At 40.7% G+C, this 17320-nt stretch overlaps 1 protein-coding gene across 3 annotated transcripts in view; it reads right to left on the minus strand.

Moving 5' to 3' along the window:
- Nucleotides 1-7738, minus strand: part of EFNA5 (ephrin A5) — a 209323-nt gene extending 201585 nt beyond the window's left edge. For 2 of the 3 annotated variants that reach the window (XM_054054305.1, XM_054054303.1), the window contains exon 1: nucleotides 7604-7738. In XM_054054305.1, the coding sequence (XP_053910280.1) occupies nucleotides 7604-7728 (125 nt within the window). In that variant the 5' untranslated portion in view covers nucleotides 7729-7738. Of the gene's footprint in view, nucleotides 1-7308; nucleotides 7411-7603 lie in introns of those variants that run through there. The other variant, XM_054054304.1, reaches the window with a different exon arrangement.
- Nucleotides 7739-17320: the final 9582 nt, after the last annotated feature.

Genomic DNA, 17320 nt, shown 5'->3' on the forward strand with positions numbered 1-17320 from the left:
CCCTCACAAAAAACACATCTGTTTTTTATTTACACGGTACTATCAAAACAATGAAATATTAGCCATTGAGAGATCTCATATTTTTTGTCTAGTTTTGACAAAACGATTTAGACTGTATCAAGCTCCTGAGATAAGATACTCAAATGTATTTACAGAATTAAAACAAATGTAAAGTTAAAATTAAAATGAAAAATCCTATGTGTAGTGCTAGTATTATAATAAAAATTAATATATATTACTTAACAATTCCCTGTGTGACAAGATAAGGTGATCTGAATGTCTGTAGAGAGAAGGAATTTCTTCTGAATTTATATGAATATTCATTTCATATGAATACGAAAAAATACTAATTTCAAGTCCACAAAGAAAAAAAGATAGTGCTTCATTGTTACCCACTAAGGAAAGGCTGCAGTGCTCCACTACTGCTGATGAACATCTCACACAATGTGAACATTCCTGCTACTGGCCAGCATCCACCCTCAAGCAAAAAAAAACCCAAAAATTATTTGTAGGAGAAAAATTATATTATTCTAACAAATAAAGAATGCAATGCTACACAGCAAACACCAATTACGACAAAAAATATAGTTTGTCAAATGTGTCCTTTTAAATGTCACAAGGCCAAATTTTAAGAATAAATCAAAAAGATATTTTAGCAGAGGGTGATCAGCATCAAAGGGAACATATGTCCTATTACAGTTTTTTGCCCCACTGGATTATCCACAAGCAAATCACTCCTTCTCTGCACTTCAGCCCTGTATCATGACTATCATAAGAAAATAAAAATGGTGCCTATCAAATAAGACAGTCCTTTAAGAGTCTGACAATAACAAACAAAACCCATAAAATCACCGAGTTTAAAAAATAAAGTAAAATTTTTCATTCAATTTTTAAGAAAGTAAAATTTTTCATTGCCGGCATTACTGTTGAACAGCTCCTCATTACTTTAATATCCTGATCTAATAATTAAAAAGGAAATTAACGAAGTAAAAATTAACTAATACTGTACCTACAGGCTTTGTCAGCCTGAGAACCCTTTTTTTTTCAGACCATATATCAGCATGGAAAGGTAAATTCTTCCACCAAATTGTAATATAAGTTATAATAAGAACTGTAATTTTCAAGGCTTCTCAAGGAAAAATTGCAGAACCTGAAGAATGTGCTATAAGTTGGTATTACAGTTCAAACAGATCTTGCTAATTTACAGGAGTTTTGTCTATCTTCTCGTTAGCTGACTTTTCTTTTGACAGCATTTTTACTGGTCACACATTTAAAGAGAGAAATGGCCACAAAACTCCTGGCATACCAGTTAACAGAACGCTGGCATCAAATCTTTCCTCTACATTTTGCACCAGCCAAAAAAACGCACATTTTTTCATAAATCTAGAATCTAACAATGTTTTTTCATCTGAGTGAGCACAGTAAAATATGAAGGTTGTTTCCCCAGATCAAAAAAACCCATACATATATGGTGGGTGGGGTGGGGGTGGTATGTTCCTTTTATTGGAAATCTTGGCGTCCTACGGGACTGAAATACAGTCTCAATCCTCATGGAACAGCATCCTTTTAAAATATAATTTCAAATACTTGATTTTACGATAACTTATTTTTTAAAAATGTGTAGGAACTTGTGGTTTTGTAACGGAACACTCTATGCTCAGTTTCCTAAAAAAGAGGATTTCAGACGTGTATACATGTTTGCATACTATAAAATAATTCCCACCATTTTAAATTAGCTCAACCGTAATCTAGCCTGTAGAGACTACAATGAATAGGGAAAATGCAAAAATGCAAGGAAGAATTCTAATGCATGAAGTATCCTATTCTTCCATTCAGCTATGCTGAAGTACATTACAGTAGGGCTTACTCAAAATAACTGTAATACCACCAGAAAGCAATTTCAATAAAGTGTCTATTTTAAACTAAACATTTCCATTTCATTACATCGGTGTGCTGCTGACTGACTAAATTTTAAGCTTAAGTGCAACAAAAACTTAAAGAAAACAGGCCCCTTTATTCTCAACAATGAATTCACCATTCAGAAACACGAGAAGATTAGGTGAAGCACAAGACTAAAGACAACTTCTAAAAAACAATGCTCAGAACTAGATAGCAGAGCAAAAAGCGATTACTGGAAGAAAATCCCACTTCCAAAGTACTTCTATACACACTTAAAAAAAATCAAAAACAGATGGCCAGAGATACTACTTAGAGCTCTGGACAAACCACTGTCTCCTCACGATTTCTCCAGGAAAGGCTGCATCTTTCTTAGCATATTATCTCTACGGTGATCCAAATGACCAGTCCTCTTTAGGCACATTGTTACAGTCTATTCCTTTAACAGTGCAGTACTCTGCCCAGCCACAGACTGGTTTGGGAAGAAGCAGTAACAAGGTACTTTAATAAGCCTAGAAAGTTCTCAAAGCAAATCCCTATAATTTTCCCCCTTTCACTTCACATTTGTGTGCCTGAGTGCTTGCTCATCTACCTGCCCACCTACCGACCTGGAGTCTACTACTGTGAGCAGAAACAGCACAATGCAAAGACGGCCAAGAACTAAAACCGTAATTCTACCAATATTTTTTTTTTTTTTTTTAATTTTAAAACAAAGCATCTTAGCTGGAAGATGGGACCTGAGAATTAGTTTGTAAATCTACTCATTTTCTAAACATTTAAGTGTTCAGCAATTACAAAATTTCATTTTCAGAAATTTTTTTCTCACACACATTCATTATTTACCCTATACCACAACCTTCTAATGACACACTTCAATGCATATGACACACATACATGTGTGTATATGCATATATATACATAAGTATACATATATATATACATTGAAATGCCAACATATTCACATGCAAATGTATATATATTACATATAATTCTGTATATGACTGCAGAGTCTCTTCCTATGACTTCTGAAGGACTAACTGCATTCATTCATTTTCTTAGCCCAGCATGAAGGTGGTAGATTGCTGAGATCACTGCCATACGGGAGAGAAAGGAAGGCTCATCTTTATCCCTCTCCAAAAGTATATAAGGCTAGAAGAAAGAATGCAGTGAATTGTCCTCACTATGTGCATTTGGAAAAGATTTAACGAGAAGCATTTAATGAAGACAATGTACCACTTAGCAAGATGCCTTTCATACAAAGGTGGAAGCCAGTGGAACTGTTGTTCTTCGTGCAGTTTTTTTCCTTAGAATGTTTCAAACTGTTTCAAACACTCACTTTTAAAACAAACACCAATATTCTTTCAGAGACACTGTTAGTGACAGTATTAAAGCCACAGAAAGTTGGTGTGAAGAACTGAAGGCCCTACTACTGATCTTTTAAATACAAGAATTGAATCAGAGATTCTTTAGCTTTCAGAGCAAACAGCTGGATAAAATACTCTCAAAATAAAAGCTATGCTGTTTCAAAATGGTTATATACACACACGTGTGTGTGTGTCTGTGTGTGCGTGTGTGCGTGCATGTGCATCCCCAGTGTTTAAGCTCTTATGCTTCCCTTGACATATAAAAATTATATGGAATATCAAACCCCAAGTAAATGCCTTGATTTTGCTCTTCATCCCAAACTTCCTAGTTGTCCTTAGCATGCCTGTCTTCTTCCTATTACAACCTTATCTGCACGGTTTCCCTCATGTCTGTACATAGGCAGTACTATCTCCCAACAGAAGAAAACCAAGCCAAAACAAACAAACTAACAAACAAACAAACAAAAAACAAACCAGCCATATGACCTCAGCATATACAACCAACATGCCATGGCTAAACCTGCAAACACGTGTAAACGAGTGGCAGGATATTTAAAACATCCATCGTGCCAGCCAGCACACTCCTGAGAAGCGCCAGGCATGCATAAGCAGCCACGGTCAGAGCTTCATTAAATTAAGTCTGCGTTTGGCTGGTTCAGGGAGGCACTTAAGTACTCAGCCATTTATACACACAACTGCAACAGAACTTAAGTGTACCAGTATGCACTTCAAAGAAGTCAGATGCTTTTCTGAATCAGTGCATAAATAGCCACAAAACTCACCTAAATTTAGTAATCCAGGTTGTGAAATTGTGGTCTATGCATAGAATTTTCAGAAGCATGCATTGATTTTTTCTTTGTGCTGCTCCCAAGTGTCTATCTTAAAAAACAAAAACCTCCAGTAATCTTGATCAAATTGTGGTACCAAGCTTAATTATGGGAACTTAATTATGGAAGTTTAAATACTTTTTTAGTATCTAAACACTCTAATTGCCATCTGATTTATTGATTTTATTATCCACATAAATACACAAACAGAAAACATATCAGCATTCTGTGTCTTTATAATAATTTGCTTGTGGATATAATTTTATACACAATTTTCTATTGTAAGATATAGACAAATCCAATAAGAAACCCAATTAAAAAAATATTTACATTCATGAGACATCAAGGTTTGGCCTCTACACATGACCAGAAACTAGTCTTGAAATGCAAGTATTTTTAACCACCTTGAAACCAGTAACAATTTATGAAGCTACATAAATTGCCACTGAAACAACTTAACAGGGAAACACCTAGATATAAACCACAATCTTGAAGCACAATCCTGCAAGCAGAAATATGTAGCAATAATTGCTACAAGTAGTTCGGCTTGAACTCTGACAAGATCAAAAGCAGCAGCAAGCACTAAGAAAGCAGACCACTTCAAACTTTGGCTCAGGAACATGACATTTTGGATGAATTCTAATTACACGGACACTAGTAATCACAATTAAACAAATATGCTCCAACACTAAACAAACTCTCCAAACTATTTTAAGTGTTGGATTCAGAATAACATTCTTTGACAATAATATTTTGCTGTCCCATATAAGAATCCATATGTAAACAGTGCTGAAAGACTAATGCACTTTAAGGTGATAATTAGCATTTATCTACACTTAATTCTAAGCCTACATAAATAACAATAATATCGGGACACATTTTCAAGCTTACTTGAGGATTAACTTCCAATCCACAAAAAAATAGGATTAAAAGAACTTATTTTATTATGCTTTGAAATTCTAATACTAAAACATATTTACATCTGGAATTGGACTAGAGTGTTTATGGTACTTCATTGCTAATTAAATACATAACAAAAATACAGCACAGGAATACTAAAAACATTTCTAAGAATACACAGGCTCTGAAAGAACATGCAATTTTGTTACTCATACATGCTAAGAATAATGATCATTGAAGATTTTTTAATAGTTCTAGCAGAACTTTGGCAACTAACCAAGAAATGTAATATGAACCCTGCTAATAGACTTCGGATTTTTTATTTACCAGAATATTGTTCACACCAGGAGCACTTATCAATTGAGCCACTAATCAATCTACTAGTGTGTCTTTTAATAAGGATGTGATTTTTACATATTTCAATAAATAGCTGGAGTATCATACTAAAAACCTGAACAGCATTGCATCCGAGGGATGTACAATCATTAAAATCTTACAAGTTTTGATGAAACCTTAATTTGGAGAGCCTTTGGTCACTATCAAAATTATCGACATTTCATTTTTATAGTGAATTAATTAGTTCTACAGTGATTTTTTTTTTTTTTAATTCTGAGTAGATATAACAAAGAAGTAAGCTAAAGCACAATGGTTACATTTGAGAATGACAGTATATTTTGTCTTCTGTATTCAAAGGGTTATTGCCAAATAAGAATCCCTACTTACTGGTATAAAAAAACAGACTGTTCATGGCCTGAGTCTGTTTCTGGAAGCAGATAAATCACTGTGAAGTTATCCCCACAACATTGTTAACTGCACTAAAAATTTTGATTACGGAACTGAATTTTGCCTTCAGCCTAGATTCTGATGAAACGAATTCAAAACAGAGGCATTTTCTTTCCTTTGGGTCTCTTAAACCTATCCATCAGGTGTTTGCCTGTTTTTCTGTAAAGATCATGTAACTTGGAAAGCACACAAAAACTGGCACACCGTGTAAAACAGAGGAGAAATATATCTGCACACTGCTCTTCCTCCTATTTTTAATTCATGGATAAACATGGAATGTCCAAATAGATAGCAGCGGATATTTTTAAGACAAGAATAAATGTTTGGTTGCAAAAGGGAAGGTTTAGAAATACTTCATAATTAACTCTCTCTCTAATTTTTGAAAGAAACACTAAGTTTTCTTTGCAGTCTATTGATGTTTAATGCTGGACCAAGGAAAGAGTTCATTAGCAGTAGTGAAATACAGCTAAATTTACTAGAATCCTTACAAATCTATTCCACGCATAACACTCGCCCACTAGGTAAGCATTGGTTGTACCTCCAACTATCTTTACCTAATCGCAGATATTGTGGAAGCTCATCACACACAAGGGACAAGTGAAAAATCCTGAACGCAATGTTATTTTTTACGTATTTTAGCTGTTATGCCAGCAACATCTGCATTTAGTCAAACCTATTTCTATCAACAATCCTCCGTCTGCCCAGCGGGTATTGTGAATACTTTTTTTTTTTTTCCCCAGCAGTAATATTTCATTTTGTCTAACGAGAAAAAAACTCTAGTTTTGAAAGACAAGCAATTTTTGGAGATGTTCTTTTACGCGTGACACCAGACGTAACTTTTATTTATCCTCAGCATTTTTTTTTCCCAAGCAACACACCTTGGGAAAGGAAAACGCAGAGACAGGCATTCGAAATTATAAATGTCTATCCTTCCCAGGCAGGATTGTTACTTTGGATAAATCCCTTTTGTCCCGAGATTTTTATGCCAACTATTTATCGATGAGGCATTGCTACCAAGAACAAAGAATTAACGTGCTGGGCGACCAGCTAACCCTGGGCACTTGAAAATTCTGCCCATTAACTTCTGCATCACCTATTTTGAAGGCACTCTGGAATACCAAGTAGAGGAGTTTTCTGCAGGCAACACAGATCTATTAAAAAACATGACCTGTGACAAAAATCAATGTGCTAATCTCAAACCAAACAGCAGTATCAGAAGCATAAAAAAAGAGATAACCTAGAATAAAATTTACTTAGACCAGCCTGACAGCTTTAAAAAGAAAATAAGTCTGTTTACACGTACTTTAACAAGACAAAAAAATTAACACCCAGGTGACTTTTTTCCCCAGACACATGGATATAATTTGGAGCAGCACTGAAATTTTCTGGCGATGGGAAAACGCCAGAAAAAAACAAACGAAGGCTCTCTTTAGAAGAAGGTCGGTTTAGGCGCACGGAAAGCCTGTTGTCGGACCCCCCGGCGAGGGGAGCGCGGAGCGCCGGCGGGCGACACTGCATCCCCCCGGCCGCGCACCCACCTCCCTCTCTCACTCCCGGCCGGGAGCGCGGCGGGCAGGGCGGGGGGAGCCGGCAGCAGCCCCGCGCGGCGCCGCCAGGACCGGCCGCTCCGCCGCATCCCCGCGGGCGGCCCGCGGCGCGCCCCCCCCCGTCCCGTCCCGCCCCATCCCCGGAGCGGGCTGCGAGGGGCGCCGGGAAACCAGCGGAGGAAAAAACGCCGGCACCCGACCCGCCACGGCCGCCCGCTCGCCTAATACTGCGGAGAAGAAGGTTCCCCCAGCCCCGCATCCTGCAGGCGCGGCGCCCCCCGCGTACCTGGGGTTGGTGCTGTTCCAGTAGACGGCGTAGCGATCGGCCACCGCCTTGGCGCCGGGCTCCTGCCCGCGCGCGCACACCCACAGCGCCGCGGCCGCCAGCACCAGCAGCTCCACGTGCGGCATCGCGCCCGCCGAGACGGAGTGCGGGAAGAATTCAGAGAAGGAGAAGCGGGGGGGTGGTGTGTGTGTAAAACAAAAATAAGAAAAGAAGGATGGGGCGAGGAGGGCAGACGGGACGGACCCGCGGTGCGGGAGGCGCAGGGGGTGGGTAAACAGCGAGCGAGCGGGGGCGGCGAGGCGCGACCCGCGGCCCCTCACGGAGCCTCAGCCCGGCAGGCGCGGGGCGGCGGGGAGCCCCGAGCGGCGCTCATGCACCGGGAGTCCCGTGCGGAGCCCACGGCACCACATGCACCGAACCGCCGGGCGGGCGAGCGGCCCCGAGGGGCGGCGGGGGGGCGGAGGAGGAGCAGGGACGGAGATCTTCGCCCGCGGGGGGTCCTAGCGGGGAGAGAGCGCCGAAAAGTACCGGCAGGTCTTCAAGTACAAAGTTTGTGTCTTCCTTCCTGGCTCTCCCCCCGCAAATGAAAAACAAACAAAACAAAAATAACAAAATTAGATTAAAAAAAAAAAAGGAAAGCAAAAGCCCTAAGGAGTTTGTTCGCTGACGGAGTTGGGGAGCCTGTTCTGCAGCACAGAAGAGTGTCTTGAAGGAGACTTTGTGGAGTGGTTTTCTTGTCCTTCCTGTTCCTGGGCGATGGATGCACCAAGGTCTGAGCAATAGCAAAGGCGGGAAAAAAAAAGAAAATGCAGGGAAAGGAAGGGGGGGGGGGCAGGGAAAATAAAAAAAAAATATTAAAAAAAAGAAAAACACAAACAAAAGCAGTCGATCCGAGAAATATTGCGGCGTGGAAAACAAGGAAATGGAAATTTAAAAAAATGTTCTATGAGAGGGTGTGGAGAAAGGCAAAACCTCGGAGATGGGAGAGCCGAGGCTGGCGAGTCCGCTGGCGGTGCCGGGGCTCTCCGCGGCAGGCGAAAGGGCGAAGTGCGGGGCTCTCTGGCTCCAGCCGCCCGCGGCTTCTCCGCGGTAACGCAGGGTCCAGTCCCGGGAGCATCAACTTCTGCGGAACGACAGAACAGTTTGAAAGAACAGGGAGGGGGCGAGAGAAAAGAATCCACCCCTACGATGACTACATAAGGAGACAGAAAAAAAAAAAAAAAAACACAGAAAAAACAACCCGGTTCTTCTCGATCTTGCCCAACAGCTGCTTCCCTTTTCCCTACGAAGCAGCGAAAGCAGCAAGGAAAAAACACCACGCCAGCAGGCAAATAAATAAACTTGAATGCAGCGGCAGGCAGGGAGGGATCGTCGAGAGCGACGAGGATTGGAGGGGCAAAAGTCAGTTTTGGGGGAAAAAAAAAAAATCGCTTTATGGGAGGAAGGAAAAAAAAAAAACCAACCCTTTAAAGAGTCACGCCCCCTTTTGCCGTGACCGATCCCTTCGCTGCCTGTGAATCCGACACCGGCAGCGCGGGGCCGGCGGGAAGCTGGGCGCGCCGCAGCGATCCGTCCGCGGTGCGGGGGGCGGCGCGCGCGGCCGCGGGCGGGCGGGCAGGCGCGCGGCCGCGGCGGGACACGGGGTCGCGCGCGCGGGGGGGGTGGGGAGGACACGGGGGCGAGCGCGAGGCGCGGGCGGCCGGGTGGGAGCGAGGGCGCCGCCGCTCCTCGGTCATGTGGGGTTTTCGCATGCGGTTTCCTCGGGGGAGAGGGGGGGATTCGCCGACGCAGCCAGTCAGGGCACAGCCCGCTGTTTGCTTACAGAGCCCTTTTCCTTTTTTTTTGTCACGCCTCCACCCCATTGGCTCGCAGCGCGAGAAAGAAGGAGGCGTCGTCGCAGGCTTCTCCTCCTCCACGCCAAAAAGAATGCCCAACCCCACCTTCTGGAAACCTGACTAATTAAATTACGAGGACGGCCGTCTGGGTCTCGCGCAGCCCGGCTGCTGCACCTAAACGCTCCGGCGCCAGTGCCGCGGCGAGGTTCGCGCGGGCTGCCGCGGAGAGCGGCGTGCCGAGCTGTGCAATCCTAACAGAGCACTCCTGCCCCGCCCGGGGGCTCGGCTCCCCGCACGCCCCGGGCGAGGCTCCGCCAAGCCGCATCTGCGCGCTCGGGAGCGCCGTGAGCCCGTGGGATCCGCGCGGCTGCGGCGCAGCGGCTGCACTGCGGGCTGCGGGCACTCGCCAGCCCCAGCACGGCGCGGGCAGGTGAGGGGCGGGCGCGGCGGCGCGGGCGCTGCCCCCCCCGCGGCGTTGCCGGGTGACGGCGGGCTCGGCGCCCCGCGGGGATGGGCCGGGCGCGCCACCCGCCGCTGTTCGTAGCGCCCCGACTCCCCCCAGCGGCGGCCGCCGGCGCCGCACAGCGCAGGGACGGCGACGGCTGCCCTCGGCCCTTTCCCCTTCCCTTTCCCCTTCCCTTTCCCCTTCCCTTTCCCCTTCCCTTTCCCCTTCCCTTTCCCCTTCCCTTTCCCCTTCCCTTTCCCCTTCCCTTTCCCCTTCCCTTTCCCCTTCCCTTTCCCCTTCCCTTTCCCCTTCCCTTTCCCCTTCCCTTTCCCCTTCCCTTTCCCCTTCCCTTTCCCCTTCCTCCCCGTCTTTACCTTTACCTTTTTTTTTTTTTGAGTGTGTTTATTTTTTCCCTCAGGAAGGAGGTTCCAGGTTAATTTCCATCGCCAACCAATCTGCCCAGCCTTTTGCCAGAGGATGGTGGGATTTGTGCTCCTTGCCCTCCCCTGGAAGGTGTTTGAGGCGAGGCAGCCCAGGCTGAAGTTAAACACACTTGGATCCCTTTCTTTTTATTTTTTTTCTAAAGCAGTGAAGCTGTGTGATTTTCAAATCATTTTTTTTACCAAAGGCCTAAAAACTTATCTTGATTTTGTCTCTCTATGGTTTCCTTCAGCCTTGCTTGCAGTGTGTTAAAGCCTGTAGATTCGTCCTAGCTGGATATGAAGCACATCTGCGGAATACCCCAGATATAACAGGCAATATAAACCCAAGCTGATTTTCTTTCCTTCTCATTAAGAAAAGCTTCCGGTATTTCCAAATTTTGCTGTCTTTGAACTGAGTTATTTGAATAAGGATGGGCGCGTTCAGTGTTTCCTTGGTGTTTTTTTTCTTTTTTTCCTCCAGCACAGACAGACGTTGAAATCATTGCCATTACAGGAAACAGAATAAATAACACCTTTTTTTTCCCTGAAGACTCTCTTCAGCCATATTTGTAAGGAAAACATAATGATTTTTTTTTTCTCTTTGTTTATGCGTCATGAGAAGCATCACAGTGAAAGAGTGGGGGGTTGGTTGGTGTAACTTAGAATTCCTTTTAATAGCAGAATCAGAGCTCATTGTAGTTTATAAAATAACCTTGCATGACTCCAGTACTTAGGGGTTTTTTTTCACACATGCAGAGCTGTGAAAAGGAGTCTAACAATAAATGAAAAAAAAAAAAAAAACTCCAGAAAAACCTATAGCAGGAAGGTACCTGTTTCACCTGCTTTACTTAGCAAGCAAGCTGTAGGTGGCTGTATCTTATTAGTTGATAAACAATACAAAGACATAAGTCCCTTGGATTAGAAGCAATTAATTCTGTGACTAAAAAAAAAAAAAATTCAAGGAACAGGAAATGAGCTTTTTGTTACATCATAACCATCTCATATAGACCCTCAAATACCCAATACCCAGAAGCATGCCAGCTTCTAGTCCACTCTCCTTTTGCATGATTACATGACTAAACAATTGTCAATGTCGTAGTTGTAAACTACTTCCTTGTACTGGTGGCTGCTGGCATTAGCCTTTATTTGGCAGAAAGATAAATACTGTTAAGTAATTCAACATCAGTTAAACTATTTTGAGTATAGAGTTTAGAAAAAAAATAGTATTTATGCACAGTAAGCATCTGAAACTGTTGTTGGCAAGCCTCTATAGCTGTCCCTGGATCTCCAACTTTACCCTGTCAATGACTCTAACATGTGCACATGTACAGCATGCACTTGGTAGTTGCACTGGATTTTGGGTGTATTAACACGCTGTGCAGCAGTTACTACACTAATTGATCATGTGCCTCAAAATAATTAAACTAAGCGGAGCTTAAAATGTTATTGCAGGGAAAAGTCATAGATCTGTAGATTTTCTTTCTTTCCTGATTTGCCTTAAAAATACTTATAGTGCTTCTAGCATTGATCAGCAATACTTTGTATCTTAGATAGAAATGGCATTCTAGCATTATAAGGTAGGTAATATTGTTAAAGTAAAGTGAGTAATTTACTTTGCCATTCAAAGATACTTCAGCATCCACAAAACAGAAAAAAACAAAGGTATCTCCACATTTTTCCTAAAGCTTGCATGTATGCTTTTTATCTTTTAAAAATATGAGTCTTGCCTCAGAAGTAAAACTAACCAGTAGGGCCCAATTCAGCTTTTCTGCCATTACATCCAGTGAGTTTAAGTGAGTTTAACAGGTAAATCCTATGGGCTTTTTTTTCTCTTTGTTAAAACTCAGAGAATTAAGGAAGGACTTTTCTGAGGGAAATGGATGCGCACTGCAAATCAGTGAAAATACAGCTGCATTTGAACTTTTTTGTCTAAATTTTGTGAAAATGTAGATTTTGAAATTGTGTGTTTCAATTTCAGTAGAATTTCATTAAAGGTAGCCAGGCGTAAAAACATAAAACCCTCCAGTTGGTCTGTGATTAAATCATCTTTCCTATTTTGTTAAAAAGACTGCACAAGAATATAGCTTTTTCGTTTATTGGTGTTATACCTAGAAATGTGTTTTTCAGGACCTGAAAGCGTCATGCTTTCTTATATTTTTAATCACCCAGGTCCCATATGTATATTGCTGAAAAATGACTTAGAAGCAATCTCAGCTTCAAGTTTTGAAAATTAATAACTGAACAGAATGGCTAATCGTTACAAATTCTCTCATCTCTTACTGCAATCCCTGATACTGTAAGCTGTCAAAGAGTAATACAGAACAAAATCTTGGACTAATTTCCATATGAGAGAAGTAAGTACCAAAGACATAAATAACAATGTTAGAGAGAATCACTGAATTCTTTATAGAGAAGTGTATTCATAATTTAATTGCAAATATTCTCAAGTAAGATAAGAGCTTTCTACCTAGGTGGTTTTTCTACCTTAAAGATGATTTTTTCTTCTCAGATACATTTACCTCTGAGAGATTCTGTGTGTGTACTGCACACATGGATAATTTCCCCTACTACCCGCCGCCTTTTTTTAGCCCTGAGAGGAAAAAATAACCCCATGGAAGAAAACAGAGTGAAATGACTGACCAGTATAGTGAACTTGACCCAGTATTTACTTCTGTGTCTGAGTGTTTTCAGCTGGCTAAAGCAGGGGAATTAAATGAAGATTTTTTATATTCTTTTTATTATACTGTCTGTCAACTCCCTTGCTTCTTTGACCCTCATTTTCTGCTCTACCAACCAGAGAGAACGCATATGCTTACTTTACTGTGATGTTCTGTGGCTCAATAACTTCATCTTTTCATATGTTGAAGGGAGTAACTTTGAGATCCTGTATAAACAAAAAAAAAAAGAAAACACCATAACACAAAATACAGTAAAGAATTCTAGACAATTTTTGGGAGTATATCATACAGAGACATTTTCAGGCCTGCTGTTGTGTCCAGAAATCACACATATTTCTTTTTGCATATGGTTCTTAAGAATTTACTATTGGTTTTAGTCAAAATTATCTACAGTCATCAGCTTTGCTTTCATTTCAGTTTGTTAATTCAAAATCTATGTGTCTGGCTGAGCAGTCAAAAGATCTTCAGCTCACAAGTTAGGCAAAACCTCTTAACTATTTCCATGTTAGTCTGGAGATTTCAGAAGTCTAATTCCTTGAGGGACACATTGAGAAGAAAACAAAAGATTTCCTAGGTTCATAGTGACACTTTATGATTTTCTTTTTAACTTTGTGATAAAAATAATGACAAGCGGGGAGATTTTCAAAAGCGTAAGTGGAAGCAGCTTACTCATCTCCCCTTTGAGACAATAGAAAAATCCACTTTGAAGTCTAATGTAATGTTCCCTTCATATATATAGGTAGTAACTTATATATAGTGTGTTGCTGTTCAAATTAATGTTTATCTTTACAAATAGTTTTGTTAATGTTTGCTATATATCTAATTGCGTGGAATTTGTTGATATACTTTAAAAGGCTCTAGATTTGTCTATGAGAAGTGAAAATATTTTTAATAATGTCGTTCTGAAAACCCAAATAAAAACATTTGTTTCTACCCAGTCAAGATCCTGTGTACAGTTTCTGACTTTACAAAAAGCTAAATCCTGTCGCACTCATTTGTCATTAGTATTGAGTCAATACAAATAACTGAAAGAGCCCAGAGATAAAGCTAAAGCAACAGAATTTGTCCTAGGATAAATATACAGCTTTCCTTTTTGCCATCCACTTCAATTCTTCCAAATTAAAGACATTAGTTTAAAGATATTTTAAAAAGACTTTTGAAAGCTATTGCTTAATCTCAATTTATTACACAGCCAGTATCTTACACAACCTCCAATTCTGCTATTATCACTGCAGAAACAAGTACTTAAAGCTTGTAGGTGCAAGAAAGATTAATTACTGCACTGTAAAACTAAAGTGTAAGACAAAAAGCCATCAGATACAGTAGGCAGTATGAATATAGCTATTCCAAAGATTCCTGTTCACTCCTGCAAAAAGCTCGGTATTGAGCATATACACTGTACACGTTAAACAGATTACGTTACACGAGCAGGCTCTTGTTTCAGCATCTGTGCATCTCTTATGATGACATGGCAGGATTGAAACCAGTTAAGGTAAATGATAATCCCATTTGACCTTGTGATATTTTTAAATTGTATTTCATGTTGTTTGCTGCTCATACGCCTGTGCTGAGACTGCATTTTTCCAGATTTCTCTTGATGAAAGCTTTTCAGGATGTTTCTTTGCACAGAGAAACTGCAGCTGGTGGTCTAAAATATCATTGTTTGCTTAGGAACCCTGTTTTTAAGCAATCTTTTTAAAATAGACTGAAGGAGATTAAAAAAAACCAACAGCCAAAACGAAAAAAAAAAAAAGAAAGAAACCAAAATAGAAAACCAGGAGAGGTACACTTACAGGTAAAATAGAATACTGAATTCAATATAGTATATGACAAGAAATAGGCATTTGCAGGTATGCCTAGTTCTTGCTTTTGCAGTAGGACAAATCAATCTTGTTTATGAGCATGCTGTCTTTTGTTTGTTGCTTGTCTTTGTCTCGTTGCATGGGATGGACAGGGTTTTTTTCTGTCTGTGTTCATATAAGTGAAGAAAAACAAGTTAGAAGATCAAGGCAAGGATGGACTACTGTTATCTGGAAACATGATGAAAATTCTGCGCTTGATTGCCTTCCAGCCCTATGTAGTAAACATGATTATTAATTTTGATTATTAATAACACGCTTTACAAGAGTAAAATAATTCCAAGATACCTTTTAACACTTTTCAGAATTTAATCAACTTTCAGGATGATTTGCAATTCAAGTTTGCAAAAACTGCAACCATTATTCTTGCTGCCCATTTCACATATGAATCATAAGCTGTAAAATCAGAAAGACTTCCTATCTGTTGCAAAACCCTGTGCTTCCTTGTGCATATCTTCCAGTGTATAGCGAGGTTTTAGACTTTGTCACTCTCCCCTCCTCACACAGCACCACCCATCAACTAACATTAGTCACATTACTAGAAAATTAATAAATAGAAAAAAAACCCACAACAAAAAGCTGCAAAGTAGGTTATTATGTATCATGCTATGACTCTGCTCTCTTAGTGCAGGAGGCACTTGCCCTGACATATAGCACAAGTAATAGGTGAGTTTTATACTTGAAAGACTTGAACTAAGAAGTTTGTATGCAAAGCTAGCTAAATGGCACAAGGTAGTCCTTCCGTTTATAAAGATTCAGAGCTCCTTTGCTAATTAAAGCTTTGTGTGCATTGCTTTGCAATGCTGGAGAACCATTTGAAGAGGAGCTGCATTCTTGACAAAAGCAACAGACCTGATGGTCAGTTGTTATGTGCCACGTATGGCACATGGTCTATGCAGGCGGTGGTCCTCAAGATGGCTGTTGGCACACCGTAAATGTTACCTTCTTGGATACTGGGTGTAGCTTCTCACCAATGCTGTTTACTCTGTAGAACAACAGCTCCACTGGTACTGCACCAATGGAACAAGGTTCTTTGTGTTGTGGAGAAAATCTTACCTGGTTAAAAGAGCAAACAGAGAAAAGGCTGATATATATTATGACAGTTAATTAGCACGTAAGTTCTCAGAAGTTTGTGTGCAGCTATGCACCTGGGAAGGTCTTAGTCAGCAGAAGGAAATAAATGCTGAAGACACATTTGCTTCAGGCAATGTAGAAGACATGTGCAGTGTCCTTAGCTATACTATGTGTCCCACAATGGTGTTTTTCAGAAAAAGGCCCATTCTTAGAATTATGTGACTAAGGGAAAATCCACCCTTTTATTTAAAAGATATGTTTCTGCACAGTTTGCAGAGTAGAGTTTGAAGACTGAATGCTAAGTGTTTTTTAAATAGCAGATATCACATTCATGACAGGGTGCCTGCCGTTTGCTGTCCTATGTTTGTGTCAATTCCAATAGAGGATAGAAAGAGGAGAGTTATTGAACACATTTGGGAAAGCAACGAAACCACAACTTTTCAAGACAGAGGCAAGGACTGGGAAAACATTTTATTTTAACTTCCTGTATTTCTAAATCAGAGAGGTCCACTAACATAGCACTTCTGTTGTAGATTTTGTATGCAGACTTTTCCGTTGCATACAGTATACGGAGTCTGGCTGACTCTTGAATTCCAATAGATTACGCTCAGCCAAATAAGAACAGAGTAGTACTAGTTGCCATGTGTGATCTATGCCAACAAAACAGATGTCAGCTTGACAAATGCCAGTCAGATAATGGTCATGGAAAGTCAGAAGCAGAACAGGAATAAGGTTAACATTCTTTAATCCTGCTTAGCAAACTTTCATTAAGGTCTCAGTGTCAGTGAAATCACTGTAGATGTAGTGTAAAATGCATTTATGAAAACATTGCCAAAGTTTGAATGGCATTGCCTGTCTTCTGCCAGTTCTAAGTGAATATTACTCTCCTTATCATCAGATGTTCCATAACCTTGCAAAGGATTGTACGGCTAGAGAAGAAAATATGAGAATTTTGTTTTCCTAGGCCATAATGTCAAGAAAGTAGGCAAGCAAAAGTGGTTTTTTGGCACTCATGATCCCTCTTGTTTCATCCTGATTCCTTTTTAGAATGTTCCATCTCAACTTAGCTGTTGTACAGATTTTGCATTACTTAATGAAAATTGTTTGTGAAAATATTACTTTTTGAAGTTGAAGTTACAGAAGACTAATACAGCTAAGAAATTACTTTCACATCTTTTTTGGCAATTGTTTCCTTTTACTGTCCATTATTTTTGACCTTTGCCATATGCACTCCAAAGACGTGCATCTTATGTTTGACATTAGAAAGGTATTCTCAAAACTAATTATATCAAACTTCCATTTCAAACTAAAGAAACCAGAGGAGATGGTGGAATCCAGCTAACAGATGACTAACGAACAGTTCTGAAATGTAAGGCTGTCATACAAATGAGGATGGAAAATGCC

The sequence above is a fragment of the Cuculus canorus genome, chromosome Z (genome assembly GCF_017976375.1).
Source record: "Cuculus canorus isolate bCucCan1 chromosome Z, bCucCan1.pri, whole genome shotgun sequence".
NCBI classification, from domain to species: domain Eukaryota; kingdom Metazoa; phylum Chordata; class Aves; order Cuculiformes; family Cuculidae; genus Cuculus; species Cuculus canorus.